The sequence below is a fragment of the Rhamphochromis sp. 'chilingali' genome (genome assembly GCF_963969265.1).
Source record: "Rhamphochromis sp. 'chilingali' genome assembly, chromosome: 4".
NCBI lineage: Eukaryota > Metazoa > Chordata > Actinopteri > Cichliformes > Cichlidae > Rhamphochromis > Rhamphochromis sp. 'chilingali'.
The window spans coordinates 11,111,452-11,127,807 of NC_137948.1; the positions used below are offsets into that span (position 1 = coordinate 11,111,452).

At 37.4% G+C, this 16,356-nt stretch overlaps 1 protein-coding gene across 2 annotated transcripts in view; it reads left to right on the forward strand.

The window, feature by feature from the left end:
* LOC308394755 (uncharacterized protein) overlaps positions 1-16,356 on the forward strand; it is a 26,859-nt gene continuing 10,503 nt past the window's right edge. For both annotated transcript variants that reach the window (XM_080879236.1, XM_080879235.1), the window contains exons 1-2: positions 1-256; positions 335-506. In XM_080879236.1, coding sequence (XP_080735362.1) covers positions 163-256; positions 335-506 — 266 coding nt within the window. In that variant the 5' untranslated portion in view covers positions 1-162. The remainder of the gene's footprint in view (positions 257-334; positions 507-16,356) is intronic.

Below are 16,356 nucleotides of genomic sequence, written 5' to 3' on the forward strand. Positions count from 1 at the left end.
CAGCACCTAAGCGGCTCAAACGCTCAAAAGTTTGATTATACTTTACGAGAACGGATGACAACAGGGCAACTTGCAATACTTGCAAAGTAGTTACTTCGTTTAAGGGAGGAAACACTACGAATATGCAAAAGCATTTCCTCACAAAACACGCGATGAACTTAAATGAATGTCGTGTTTTTAATTCTGCTCCGGACTCGTGAATCTCAACCCAGCAGCAGCGGTAACGTTTGCACGTCCTCTCCCGTTAATGCGGCAGGTAAATAATCAACTAACAGTGCATATTATGTTAGCGCGATCTGCCTTATTACAAAACCTGCCATTACTGTGCATTTAGGTGACCGTGATGAGAGAGACAGACAGAGTATGGCTCAGATGCTGCCAGTTCTCGCTGCAGTCTACATTCGTCTATCCTTTCAGGCCAGGATAGACGAATGTCACCGAGCAGTGACTGAGTTTGTGGTCAAAGGCTTGAACCCATTTGCCACAGCAGTTGCCCCCGATTTTCGGTAAGTGAATGTGTTTAATTGTAGGCAGGGACATTACTGGAGATTCTTGTGTAATTGCCACAGAACAATTTATGTTATACTTTGTTATTGCTACAGACGAATATTTATTTTATTATTTTACATTTACAATTTTTTTGTAAATGTAACCCCATTGAAGAGCCGTAGGCTGGATCTCTTAAGATCTCACTGTTGGGTTTGTAAGGCCATGTTACTCCTAAATGTCTACCTTGTTCAAAGAGAAGATATAAAACAAGTTCTAAGCTAATCGACCTTAGTGTTCTCCTTTAAAAAAAAAAAAAAAAAAAAAGAATCGATACGAGAATCTATAAAGAATCGAATCATTAAACAGAATCAAAAATGGAATCGGAATCGTGAAAATCTTATCAATACCCATCCCTACAGCTGAGACGTATTGAATGTTTGCATTCGGACTACAAACACTCCAACAGCAATATCTCTGCTGGAGTGAAACCTGCATGAACAGGTCTATCATATAAACAGACAGTGACACCGTTTTCAGAAAACAAATCTATATATGTTTTTATATTTATACATAAAAGAAGTGCATAGTAGCAGTTCAAAGGGAGATATGCACAAAATATCATATATTTTTGTTATTAAATATATAAGGAGTTAATATGTGCTGCATAACTTGCAGAAAATGTAAATATTTTTTCTTACTGAAACGTTTTTCCCGTGATAATTAAATAGTGAGTAGTTTTCTCTCCTTATATTCAGGCCTGTCATGGTCCTGGGTCGTGCGACCCAGTGTTTTGAGTTTTAGTCTATTTTGATGTTTATTGTTTGTTTAGGTTCATTAAGTTATTCTAGCTCATTTGTTATTATATTACCCTTGTGTTAAGTCTCCCTTGCCCTTCATGTGTTTATGTCTGTGTGTCTTATGTTGTCAAGTTCATGTTGTCGTTTCTGTCATCTTCCCCTGTACTCGGTCTCCCTGGTTCGTGCACCTACCCGTTATGTGTCATGTCTGTGTGGCTCTTGTTGTCTAGTTCGTTTCATGTCTATGTCTCTGTGTTTCCTGTTTTATTTTGAAAGAGTCTGTTCTTTGTTCACTGCATGTGATTTACTCTTTCCTGTGCATCATTATGTATATCCAAATCAGCCGTTTCCTCATGTGTCTCCACTTCCCCTGATCGCCTCATGTGTGTATTTAAGTCCTCAGTTTTCTGAATGTCATTGTCAGGTCATCTGTTATAGAGTTGGATGTCTCGAGACCACTTTTAAGTGGTCTTGGTCTCGACAGACTTTTGTCTTGTCTTGGTCTCGGTCTTGGTCTCGCTGTTTCGGTCTTGCGTTCTCAAATCGACATAGTGTTCGGGAGATTTGGAGTCAACCATCAGCGGAGCAGGGGGGTGGCTTACTGGGCTTAAGCCCGGGTCATTTTTTCAGAAGCATGGGGTCTTTTGGAGTGTAATTTGTTAGTTAGATGCCTGACTGACAACTGTATAAAACAAAAACAACACACGAAGCACAGAGCGCACCGTCGTAAATTCCCCCTAATTTTGGTATGATCCGAGCTCAGGCACTAGGCGACTGAGCACAGCACCCATGTGAGCGAGGGGGGAGAAGCTGCTGCCTGCGAGTTTGCTGCAGACAGAGGAGAGCTTAAGTTTGACCAGGTACCAAAGCAAATCATTCGTACTGAACTAATAATGTAAATATGTAAATGGTTGTTTGCCAAAACTCATCAGAACATGTATCTCGTACCTAGTGTTTCTTTTTAGATACCATTTGTTACTTTTCAAATTCATATTTATTAAGTTGTGCAGGCTTGTTTGCACAACAAGGCTAAATAATTATATAAACTTTTCTCAATCTAAATATTGTACTTTGGTAGAATTAAATAAGTGTAGTGCAGGTCTATGATGATTTTTTTAGTGCTACTATCATCTAGTTCTGATTCCGGTTCTCTCTTGGTTACTGTTGTAGTCCTGTTTTAATTCCGGATCAGTTCTGGGTCTGGTTGAATTGGGGTTCAGTCCCTGTGTCTTGATACAGGCCCGACTTTGTTCTGCCTTGCTGCTTAATTAAAAAACTATATATATATATATATATATATATATATATATAAATAAATATAAAATTAGGGGTGCAACGATATTCGTATCGATATTGAACCGTTCGATACAGTGCTTTCGGTTCGGTACGCATATGTATCGAACAATACAACATTTGTAATTTATTTTATCAATTTTCCTTCTGACGATGCTGTCTGTGTTGAGCGCTCAGTGAATCTGTGTTCGACTACTCCGCCTAGGCTGCACTGTCGAGCGCAGATCCACTGAGCGCTCAACACAGACAGCATAGTCAGAAGGAAGAGCGCAGGGCAAGCTAGCGAGACAGAAGTTAAGCTCTACTTGCAACAGGCAAATTGAACCTCATTCAGATCTGGCGTTTGGAATTATTTTGGTTTTCATGTGACGTATGACCCTGAAGGTAAGCGAGTCATGGACTAAAGTAAAACAGTATGTTGGATGTGCCATGCAATGCTCAGTTACATTGGTGTGAACTAGTGTGTTAGCGCAGTTAGCTCGTTAACGTGTTGGCCGTCTAGCCCCATGCACGGAGCGATCGGCGGTAGCTCGTTAACGGAGATTTGCCGTGTTGTGGCGTTAAGGTCATTTCAACGAGATTAACCTGAAAGCACTAGTGGGAACACAACGAATATGACTGCACATTTACGCCGACATCATCCTAGTGCAAAGACAAGTGGAAGCAGACAAAAAAAAGCAAGCATGCTACTAACTTTAGCCGAGTCATTTAGACAGCTGTTAGCACATGATTCTCCTTATGCTGCTGAGAATATAGCCCAGAAGAAGCGGATAGTATAGCTTTTATTTTGGAAAGAGCCATTTCTCTGTAATAAACTCTCTTTTCAAAAGATGAGTGATTCCTCAATCAGATACAGGGCTTGCAATATCGCTAGCCCGACGTCCTGGAGCTAGCGATTTTTTTCAGTCGGGCTACCAAAATCTTTCTCTTCCCTGCCCGTCGGGCTATTGTAGGAAAAATATATGTCAATGCTTTTGCATTCTTTCAGAAATGTAGCTGGATAATTATGTCATTGGCATCGGTGAGCCACTGTCAATATGTGACATATTGAAGTCGCGTTTGAATTTGCGCTTGTTTTTTTGCTTTCACTTTGCAATCGTGCGAACTGTGTATAGAGAGCGACAGCACTGATCTGTGAGTGATGATAATTTGTGCACCAATTCCTCTGACATCGTCTTATCAATCGTTAGCTTACTATGCAAACATGACAAGTGAAATCTCCCGCAGCTTACACATGTGAGAGGTTGATCGCGCAGAGAATCGCTGAGCTTATGTGAGTGAGCGTGTAAAAGCATTTTAGTTCTGCTGAGCCAAATAAGACAGGTCAGGGTGAAGAAGTGACAGCCAAAGAAAAGCTTACCACAAAACGGAGAAGTTATGACAAATCAGACTATGAGGCAAAAAGAAAGTGCAGCTTTATGGTTTCATGGACAAAAGAATTTCTGTGGCTGCGATATGATGAGCTAAATAACCAGGGCTGCACATAAGTGGTCCGCAGGTGCGCATTCGCTGTCACAATAAAAAACACGCACAAGGGTTAGGGTTAAATTTAAAAACTGTACTTTTGAGTTAAAATATATATTTATAATTTTAATAAATGACAAATTAAAAATGCATGAACATTTTTTTGTATCGAAAAAATATCGAACCGTGACACCAAAGTATCGAACCGAACCGTGAATTTTGTGTATCGTTCCACCCCTAATAAATATATATATATATATATATATATGTATATGTATATGTATATATATATATATATATATATATATATGTATATGTATGAAGTCATTCTTTTTTGAACAAAACTCAAAACAGACCATAATAATCTTTCAGTCATTTCTACCCTCACTTAATTTCCTTTCGCTGCTCAGCTCTCACAAAGTGGCTCAGTTATGCTCCAATCACTCTATATTGTGGCCAATCACATGCGAGGATATAGGATAATATCATTATGTGAAAAACAGAGAGGGTGAGAGACGCGACAGTCAAGTGGAGCATCCGTCTGTACTCTCAGTAAGTGAGTGAGACAGTAGACAGTGGTGAGGAGGGCTGTGCGAAAGCAAAAACACATAAATATGCCTGACACCCGTAAACGAAGCAGCATCTGGCTGCAGTTTAAAGACTTTTTTTGTCTCGGTCTTGGTCTTGGTCTTGGTCTCGTCTCGACTCGGTCTCGGTCTCGTCTCAACTTGGTCTTGGTCTTGTCTTGGTCTCGATACCCTCTGGTCTCGGTCTTGTCTTGGTCTCGGATTAGGCGGTCTTGACTACAAGTCTAGTCTGTTATCCCCACCATTGTCTTAGTCATTGTTATACTCACAGTCATAGAGCTTCATAGCGTTTGTTTAGTGTTTTTTAGTTTGCTTAGGGTTACATGTTTAACTCCTGCCATCATCCAAGTAAAGGATTGCTTTTGTTTAAACCTGCAACTCTTTGTCCACAACTGCTTTTGGGTCCTGTTTCAAAAAACATACCGGTGCAACTCGTCGTGACACAGGCCTATAAACAAAAGATTTTCTCCTGCTCAAACATTAGATTGCAACCAGACTTTTATTTAAACACACACTGTTATTGGAAGATATGCATAATGTGTTAATTAGTGCAGTTAATATTTGGTGATACATAAACTTACTAAACTGAGAAAGTGGTTTGTTGCATGCCTTTGATATTGGCCCGCCACCTTCCTTTCTTCTTCTGTCAGCGTTCTAAATCTGAGTCTGTGGATGTGACCCCTTCCAGAGGTGCAGCCACCGGGTCTTTGACTAGCACGCTTATTGTTCAACACTTGCCTTGTGCTTGCATACTCCCTTGCTTGCAACCTGCAACATTTGCTCTATGCCTGACATCTCTGTGTACTGCTTTTTGGAAGTAAAACATAAAAATGTTGAGAGGGTAAGATGAAGCCAAGGATGTAAGCACAAGTTGCATTTTAGGACTTTTTATCCATCCAATATTGAAATCTAAAATGGACCGTAAGCCAACAGTAAATCTATGCCGAAATGTTTGCTAGGATATCACTCCCATTATTATTAAACTACTTAGTGACCCCTTGTGCCCTATGGATGAGGGCAATACATTTTGTATTGATCGGCAGCAATGTAAACAAGGGTATCTAACTATCCAGAGCCAGTGGAACCTCTCAGTGCATTCAGACCTGTACTCTTCTTCTAGTGTACACTACAAATGCACATGGCCAGTTGCCAAAAGTAGGAGATGACTCATTTGACCATATCTCTTTATTTCTCTTTAGACTAGTTTCTATGGTTTCACACCAGTAAGCTCTCAAATGTGCATTTATCTTTGTAGTGGGGAGTGAATGCACTGCAGGTCTACACTAATATTGTTTTTTATAACTGTTAATGGATTGTTCTTGCTGACTCCAAAAAGCTCAATTTAAGAGAGGAAGAGTTACTCTTTCTGTTTGAGTCATATATTGAATTACTATACATGTGATATACATTCTTTGACTGTATTTGTTGATGCATTTTTCATAATTCTAAATGGAATTTTAACTTTAGTCACTGTTCCTAGTATAACATGAGCCAGAGCATGACACATAACACAAGTTAATCTCAATCCTGACACAACAATGAATGCTTGGAATCCATCTATTCAGATTTTCCTTGATTTTCTATATACCTTGGACAACTGAAATATGAGTATTCCTGTGTTCGGCATCGAAATAAAAAGAATTTTACCAAAACGTTTTGCTGTTCATTCAAGTGAGATCCATAGTGTATTTGTGTGCTTTGGTCTTTGCCTGTGGATGGCATGCATTTGAACACCTGCACAAAATGCTAATGTTAATGCAGTTTCCATTCGAATCTCAGGTATATGAGAAAGCATGAATAATTAATATATACCCATCCACCCGAGTATAACACCTGCACCTGAGACGGCAAAGATTTAAAGTTCATTACTGTAACTATGCAATAAGAAGGTGTTGTTAATCACAGTAGTGTAGGAGTGGGAGCTTCTCACCATGTGTATGTGCAGAGAAAAATGAGGGTCCTCATCATGTGTAAACACTAATTAAGCAGTGTTACTGCAGTAAACAATCTTTTAGGGGTCTTCAGTGTCCACAGGACTCTTCCGCACTTCCGTACAGTGAGACTGACTGGACTTTAATTATTAGTATTTTCTTTTAGCTTTATTTGTATGCCACTTTTTTAAAACACACAGTTACAAAGCGCTTCACAGCTGAATAAAACCAAACCAAAAATCAGTGGTTTATTATCATTTATTCTGATTATTTGTTGTACATGCTTTGTCTGTGTTTGTGTAGCCCTTTAGAAAGATGTAAGTGTGAAAATTAAGATTTCTGTAAGTGTACAGCTCCAAGGTTAGCAGCGACTAATAAAGAGAACAAAAATCTGTAGAGAAATAAAAAACACCAATGAGCCAAACCAACATGAATTAATTAAGAGATAAACAGAGCGTGCAGGCGAGTTTTATTACCCAAAGCTCCTGTGGGATAGAAGCCATCCCTCTTCCTCCTCTTCATTCCATCATCCCCTCTCTGTTTCACTTGATTACTTCTGCTACTCTCTCCCTTAATGTCTATTTTTTCTCGCCTCGGTTTCTCAGTACCCAGTGTCCAAAGGGAACTGAGCGCACTGAGGAGAAAAGAGGAAGCCTGCAGCTCTTTCTGTTTGCACCCCCTCATCGAGAGGCAGATGAAAAGTTCAGCTGGACTATGTGTTCACACCTGTATCCTCCTCTTCATCATCTCTATTGTGCCTCTCGTTCCTTCACTGTGCTAGCCAACCTCACTTGAATGTTTTAGTTCTACTTTATCTATAGATTAGTGATCATATATTCTAATCTATTCTTTTTCTTTCCTCTGATCTCACTCCACCTCCTCTCTGCATGAAAGGTGAAATCATGCTCATTACAAACAGAAAGCAGGGTTTTGATTAAAGGGCAGCTTTAATTTTAGATCTTGTGTAATTAGGACCTCTGCATTGGTATGCTCTTGTGTGCAATATTGCGTGTTTGAATACGTTGGCGTATTAAAACAAGACCACAGTGGAGGCTTGAATATCTGCTGGAATTTTGTGTCACACCTCTGATCCTGGGTCTTTGTCTTAATTTCTCTCTCGCCCAGTGTGACCCATGAACGCATCCGCCGACGCACTCACTCCTCATCTCTTTTGTTTGTTCTTCTGTTGAAAAATATCTTTCAGAGAAAATGGAAAATTTAGCAGCAGGCTTTGACAACAGTCTTACACGCTTTGAATGTTTATCTGCTGCATTGTCACTGAATACAAATAAAGAGCTGGGGTTGTAAATTTGTAAACTTTAGAGGTACACAACCTGCTGTTAGTCATCTTCAGCAGAGATAGCTAATACTCAGATTATTTAAATAACACCTTCATTTCTTTAATTACACTAATGCATTATGTGTGCAGTATGTTCTGTTATCTAAATTTTGAACTGTTTGTAATACTGATTCACTGATTTTTATCTGTTGTCTATGACCTTTTTAGTGATGCTAATTGGACCATTTCACCACACCACTTGTTACTTTTCATTTGAAATATATCACATTATTACCACATTATATTATTTTAATAAATAACAAAACTAGCCAAATATTAGATTACAAAACTAAATTAAAATTAGTCTGATGATTGATATCATCGATGATGCTAATATCTGCTGTTTTGTTTAGTATATCCAGACAGCTCGCTTGCCTAAACCACACAAAGCTCCCAGCAGTGAAAATGTGTCTCAAGGGTACGATTTCCTGCTGTCCTACATATGAGAAAGAACCACTGTGAAATAGCCACATAAATCTTAATAAAACATTTTTGTTTCATTAACTTATTCTCTTTTTCCAAGTTTTATTTCATACTGATGCTAAACCCACTTTTGAGTGTGGGTGTTTGGAGGATGCTGTCTAAAGTCTAAAATTGCAACCTAATTGCATGCAATCAAAATTATATTTTATCAAAACTACATCTAAAGTTAGCAAGGCATTAGACTAAAAGAAGAAACTATTAAAAAACTAGCTAAACAAAAACCAGAATATGAAAAATAAAGCTCAGCCAGTGAGCTAAATCTGAATGAACCAGTTTCTGGAAGAAATCTTTCTTTAAAATGGATAATTAACAGTGTCAGCCATTCCCTAGAAAGGTTTTCTGGCAGTAATCCCTAAATAAAAATGATAGCTAAAAGGAAAATAAGGATAAAATGGAAAACATGCAATAAGTTAAAAAAAAAAAACAAAAACAGAAATTGGTGGTATTAATAGACAAGTAATAGAAAGTAGAGTCATGTTCAGTTCATCATCAGTCCATGCTGAAATACTGGATGCAACAGTACTAACAAGAATCAGTACTACCCAACAGTACCTTATATTGTATATTAGTACTTTATTGTTTCTTTATCTATGGTCTTTTTTCCCTCTTTATTGACAGATTGGCAGTAAAGAAAAAAAAAAGGAAACAGGGGAGAGTGTAGGGGAGAAATTAGTTAGACTTGAACCTGAGGTATTTACATACCTGCTCAACCATCGAGATAAACTACCACCCATACTGTATATTACTTATTGTAATATAAACTTATATTATACATATTATTACATTATATTCCAGAATATCACAGGGTATCTGTGAACACAACTTTAGAGGCTGGACTTGACATAGACTTGACTTTTTGGGGCAAAACAATTTCCATGGCTCAGTCACATTTGTTCTTTCAATTTTCCTTTTGAATTTGTATCCTCATCAAACCTAAATGCTGATATTATTCAGCTAAATCCATGAAATGTAAAGCTCCCAAGTAGTCCTGATAAAAATCTGATTTAATGTCAACAGCGTTCTTTCAGCAGTATCTGTAATTGTGGCCACATAACAACTGAAAATCAAAGTGACTGTATCTTTGATAAGCAGAAGTTAAATAGAGAGATGTTGAAAGTATCTGATAATGAAGACGACAGATGATTTACTTGAAGACATTGTGCTCAAAAAGAAAAAAGCATCCGTTTGAAAGATTTTTTTTTAATTGATACAAAAGTAACTTGTAAAAAAGTTCAGCCAGTCAGCTTGATTTGTTTATAGAGGCGACACAGTTCACTCTGCAATAGTTTCTGTCTTTCCTTGTGTTTTGACAGTGTTGCTCTTGCTCTGCACCACAACCATCCCAACGTCCACCTGCAGATATTTACTCTTTATTTCCCAATAAATCATTGCAAATGTATTCTGGGGGAGTGACAAGGTCCTTCCCTTCAGCAAAATCTATTTCTGCAGGCTGAAAACACCAACAGATAAAATCCATGTTGCCCAATGTAAGTATAATGATCAGAGATGGGCAGCAGCGTTACTGTAATCTGATTACTTTTTCAAGTAACGAGTAAAGTAAGGGATTACTATTGCAAAAACGGTAATTAGATTACCGTTACTTTCCCGTAGTAACGCTGCGTTACTGCGTTACTAAAACCGTGATTTTTTTGCGAGAACGTCTCACGACAGTGATGTAAGCGAGTACGCCGTTAGAGACAACAGCTGTGTGCAGATCAACAATTGATCATATATCGATTGTGGGAGAGAGTATGAGCGTGCAGCGTTTAAAGCGTGGAAGTACTGACCTTACTTTGAGTTTGATTCCATAAAAAGTGACAAAAACATTAGAGTCCGTTGTGCGTGGGAAGAAAACTTCTTTTTACAGCGAAAAAAAACCCTAAACTTCCAAGCAAGCACCGAGTGCGCAACGACGTAATGGGAAACTCACAGAGAAACTCGTGGATTCTTCCACTGACCGCGGCACACCTGCACCAGGGCAAACCTCCGCCTACCGCAGTCCTGCTTTACAGGTAAAATAGAGCAACAGGACCGCTGAGTCTTTGACTTTATTTATTTTCTGCTGTGTTTTACTTGCATCTATTTGAAAGAGTGAGTGTAAACACAAAAAATACTTTATTTTATGTGCTGGAATGTGCAGAAAATAGGTTTAAATGTTAAACTAATTTATTCAAGTCAGAGAATGTTGCATATAATTAAATTTTTGCTTGATGCATAAAGTTAAAAGATTAAAACTAATAAAACAAGTTAAAAAAAGAGACTTTTCCATTTGATTACATTTTGTATGATGGGTTATGCAGAAAAAGTAGAATTGGGCTGAAAGATCTATCGCTTTATCACCTCTTCAGGTTGTAAATTGTGTTTTTAAAAAGTAACTAAGTAACTAAGTAATTAATTATTTTTGAAAATAAGTAATCAGTAAAGTAACGGGATTACTTTTTGGGGAAGTAATCAGTAATTAGTTACTGATTACTTTTTTCAAGTAACTTAACCAACACTGATAATGATACACTTTTGTAATAAAAAGCATACTTGCTGATAATTTTTGCTTATGCTTTTATGCTTTTACTTATGTTTATTCAGGAAGGACATGAGAAACTTGACATTTGGAAAAACACATTTATTCAATTTCAGAACGCATACATGGTCAAGGTCAAGGTCAAATTTATTTATATAGCACATTTCAAACAGCCGATGCTGCACAAAGTGCTTAACAATATAAAAATGGTATTAAAAAGCAACAATGTAATATAATAATAACAATAAAAAACAATAATAGGACAATAAAAGAATTAAAACAATAACTAAACTAGTTCAAATTAGACCAAAATGCTTGGGTCATAGTGTGTTAAAAGCCAGGGCATAGAAATGTGTCTTTAGTAATGATTTAAATTGCTCAAGTGTTTGTGCAGATCCCAGACTATTCCAAAGTCTGGGACCTGCCACAGAGAAGGAAATATCACCACGGCATTTGAGATTAGTCCGTGGGATGGACAGCATTAGTTTTGAGCTAGACCTCGTGTTTTTTACTGGAGCATAGGCAGAGAGGAGCTCAGACAGGTAAGGAGGGGCTCGGGCATTAAGTGACTTAAAAACAAAAAGTAAAAGTTTAAATTGGATCCTGTAGGAGACAGGAAGCGAGTGTAAAGAAGCTAAAACTGGGGTTATATGCTCTCTCCGTTTGGTACCAGTGACCTTATACAGCTCATGCTGCTGTAGCGGCCCCTCCCAAACACACATATACACTTAGGAGCATGACCAAATTTTTCATGTGTTAAAGAAACATAATGTATCACACATTATGTTACTGAAACATATAATATTCATGCCAGTCAAGTCAGTCATGATGCATTTGAGGTGGCTGGGATTAGCTGTGTAAAATGATTCCCTTGGTATTCACAGCATGCCATCTTCATATTTTCAGTGTTTTGTCCTCTCTGTCTATTCTTTTGTCTGTCTGACTGTTCGTAATAAAAGCTGTGTCTACAGAAATCATTAAAACACAAATATGAGAGGAGGAGAAGGTTGAGGAAGAAACACTATGCATTTGTTTTTTGCTCTTTCGTGTACTTTTTCACTTTCAGTGAAACACCTGAAAGAGAAGAGAATGAATACACATCAAACAAGTACACAGAGACTGCAGACGAATTTGGCATTTCAACAGCAGACATTGAGCGATCTAAAGCAGATTACAAATGTACGTTTTGTTTTTTTTTATTCTTTTTTATTTAAAGCAACAGACCGCTATGAAGATATTTTTTTAGTTTGTTTTTGTTGTTGTTGTTTGTTTGTTTTTAGTTTGGTGTTTCTATTAGCCATCAGGTTTAATGCTGCAGGCTATCGAAAACCCACTGAATAATTTATGTGCTTGTGCATAAATAAGAGAAACATGCCATTTTGAAATCTGAGCTTTGGAAAAATGAATTACGTGAGCACAGATCTGGCTGCACACTCGCTCATGGGCACAACACATTTTTCTCAGTGATATACCCTGAGTAAAATTCATTTGTTTCTTCTCTTTAAGACAAAAGAGACGGGGGGAAAAAACCAGTAAACAAGAGAAAGTGTTTGTATTCCGTATAGACATAAACTTTCCCTTAAAACATTCTTCATCATACAATTAATTCCATCTATTTGCTTTTGGGTTGTTTAGTTGGATGTTAATTTTGTAGGTTTTTACTTCCTAATGGCTGCAATTATGATAATATACCAATGTGCTTCACATGTGCCTGGAGGCCCCCACCTCAATAGCATCTTATTCACTACTTTCAGCAGCTGTACACTATGTAACTCTACAAACATAAAACATTACATCTCAATACACAATCAAAGCCCACCCAAGCTTAATCCTCCAACCACTATGGCCTACCACTTGGCCACTCTTTGAAAAAAGAAAACAAAGTCTCTTTTAACAAGGAGACACCTCTGGCAGAACTAGGCTCAGGGAGTCAAACCATTTGTCAATCATCTGCCACAAGTGGTTGGAGGATGAGGGAAAAGATAATAAGGTGAAGCGAAAAGAAAAAGCACAGAAGGTTAATGGCATGAAATAGGGGCATATAAATGAATAAAGAGTGAAAAAAAGGATGTAGAGATGAGCTGTCCAGTGCATCATAGGATCTCCCCCAGCAGTCTGATGATATAGCACCAATAAATAAGCCATGGTTCAAGGACAAATGAGCCAGCCCTACTGCATGAAGTACAAAACATGGTGGGAGAATCAAGTCAGGACACAGATTGTTGTGCTTAAGTCTTGAGCGTCCCCTCTTCATTTAAGTTATTGAAATACTGAAACATGGATATGTAGTATTTATGCAAAAGTTTTTTACAATTTTAATGAGCACATTTATGCTGAAGCACAAACTGACCTCTGATAAGCAATCTGTATTCAAGTAGTTTTCAGGAATAGGTCTCCAGGCTTCTCTAAGTACGTTACTAGACTCTTCTTTCGATGTTGAATGCCTTTTGTTTCATTCTCTGTCAATATGATCCCACACTTTTGAATAACATTGATATCCAGTCTCCGGGGAGACCAATTCATGACTGATAGTGTTTCCTTGTGTTTTTTTAATCTGGGTAGACTTTTACTGCATCGGAAGTTTGTTTGGAAGCATTGTATTGTTGAAAAAAGAATCTGTTCCCACTCAAGACGCCATCCAGATTCTGATATATGGTGGACTTATTGTGCACTCCTTTTGTTTTGAAAATGTTTCTAAAAACATTGGTTTAATAACAGAGAAAGACCTTTAGCTCTTTGGATGTAAAATATAAAGGATTGACATCAATCCTACATTTGTCTTCTGCTCCTCTTTTGGCTTCAGAGCTGTAGTTCATGTGTGAATGTGAAAAGTGGCTTGAGTCTGATTGGGAAAAAAAAAAATACTACAGTCAGAAAAGTGTCTAATCGATTTATGTTAAAAACCTATAAATAACTGTGTAAACTGTGTATAACCCCCTAGGTGGATCTTTCATGTGCTGCACTTGTCCACTAATCCAATCAAATGGAGAATTTAAAATGACTATTTTGACTGAACTGACTGAATTTAAAAATGTGAAGGAATCACACCAGCTACCCCGCCTTAAAAAAACAACAACACAACAAAAGCAATTATTTATAACAAATACCAATTACAAGAACATATGGAAGTTATTTTAACAGTTAAAAAAGCCTTCTGGAGTAGAACAGGAAAAAAGGCAGTCTCATCAGGTGAAAATTTTACGTCAAGCTGTTTGAATTACTACCTGTCTTTTTCTTTGTTGTTATGGTTATTGCGAGTAACAGAGGATGAATTTGGTAGGGAACCAGTTAACATCTTGATGCATGTGTGTGCTAACGAGCAGCTTTGTCACTTTTGTCACATGATTGACAGTTTCATAGATCTCCTCTCTTCCTTTTTTCCCTTGGTTTGTATAGTGCCACACAATATCACCATTTAAAGTGAGCTATATTTGAAACACACGTTGGGCTTTAAACACACTCAAGGATACTTTTTATTTACATAATGATGGTTTATGAAAAGTCAAGTACTGTAAGACATAAGACTTGGACTGAACCCATAATCCACTAATGAAAAAATAAGAGTTTCCAGCGTGTCGTTTTCTCATCTGTTAGGACTTGAAATTTAAAAATTGAGAGCAAATACATCAGAAATCAGATAATTGTATTTTAAACAGATCCACTGTAGCCAAAACATATGACTTGATTATTTAGATGACTAGTACAAAATGACCAGATAATGCAGTATTGGTTTCTGATATTTTAAGATAAAATAGACTGAAGAGTTTGTTTCTGACTCATACATTGACCTCAATGCTGAAGAAACAAATGGCATCATAGCATTGATGTAAAATACTTGCTCTGAAGGAGTCATTGATTTTTCCATCATTGCCTACAAAACCTGGGAATATTAAAACAGTAATCTCTGTGATAGTCCATGTGTATTGCATATCATCATATTACCTAATGTGGTCTATGAGTCAGAATCCAAGCCAAAAGAGAAGAAAAAAAGGGGGAAAAAAATCATTAGCTGACAAATATTATGAAGATATTGTTCATGCCATGCACTTTTTATTTCCTTTTTTAAAGGGTCTTATTATTCCAATTTTCAGTTGAACCCTTGAAATAGAATAAATAAGTCAAATTGAAAAAATCCGTATTTATCTTGGTAGAGCACCAAATGGTTTCCAGCTAGAAGGGAATGTTGAACAGGCACTATGCAAGGATCTAGAGATTTCAGACCTACCATTTATTAGCTCAAACATCAAAAGACATGAATGCTTTAAAAGTATCAACATCAGCTTCTCTCTGAGAGCATGGTGGGAGTTTCTAAAAATAACGGAGTCTTCATTAATCCCATGCAAATGTACACCTATCTGGAATAACCCTGACATATTACAAAACAATAATATGATTAATTTCCCAGAATGGAGTTGTAAAGGAATTAAATACTTAGAACATATATTAAAGGGAACAGAATTTATTCCATTTCACAGACTAGTTGCACAATATGGGATCAACAAGAAAAGATTTTTAGAATATCAACAAATTAAATCCATAGTAAAAAAGAAATTTAACCTCAGTCAAGTTGAATTACAAACACCACCAAGTGCGGCACATTTGTGCGGCACATTTCCTTACTCTTAAATCCCCCAAATTATTATCTAAAATATACAGAACACTTTCTAAATTAGATGAATCAATATTCCTTCCTATTGCAAAGTGGGAAGCAGATTTATTAGTCAGTTTAGACCAAAACTTCTGGTCTCAGGTATGCTTAAAAACCTTTAAATTGATTAAAAATCCCAGTCTGCAATTAATACAATACAAAATACTACATAGAGTGCACTATACAGGTCATCGGATGTTCAAGATGGGCTTTACATCTTCCAACAACTGCTCACACTGTCAAGGCAATACACCAGACAATTACATTCACGCTCTTTGGTTCTGTCCACCAGTGCAGAAGTTTTGGCGTGAGATATGTGAAGACTTATCAAAGTGTCTGAAATGTAACATTCCAACTTCCTCCTTAGTGTGTTTGTTGGGCAGCTTAGATAATGTCACTTCAGAAAAGAATATAGCCCATATGGTTTTCACTGCCCTATGCATAGCCAAGAAAACAGTCCTCATGAACTGGAAAAATAAAAACAATCTTAATTCTAACCAATATAGAAATTATCTATTAGATTACATTAGTCTTGATACAGCCTCTGCCACCACATCAGATCAATTGCTCTGGGCTCCTTTGATCAGCTCCATCGCCTAGTGGGGGTGGGGGTTCATAGTTTGGTCCCGCCTTCACTGTTGTGATTGGTGTGGGGGTAGGGACAGGCTTAGGGCGTCGGGGGGTTCCCCGGAGGAGAGATAGAAGAAAATTTAGAAAAAAAAAAAAAAAAAATAGAAGGGAATGTTTCCACATAAAACTAAAACGTAATGTTTTGACTGTAACATCCTGAGAATGTTGCTGAGATGT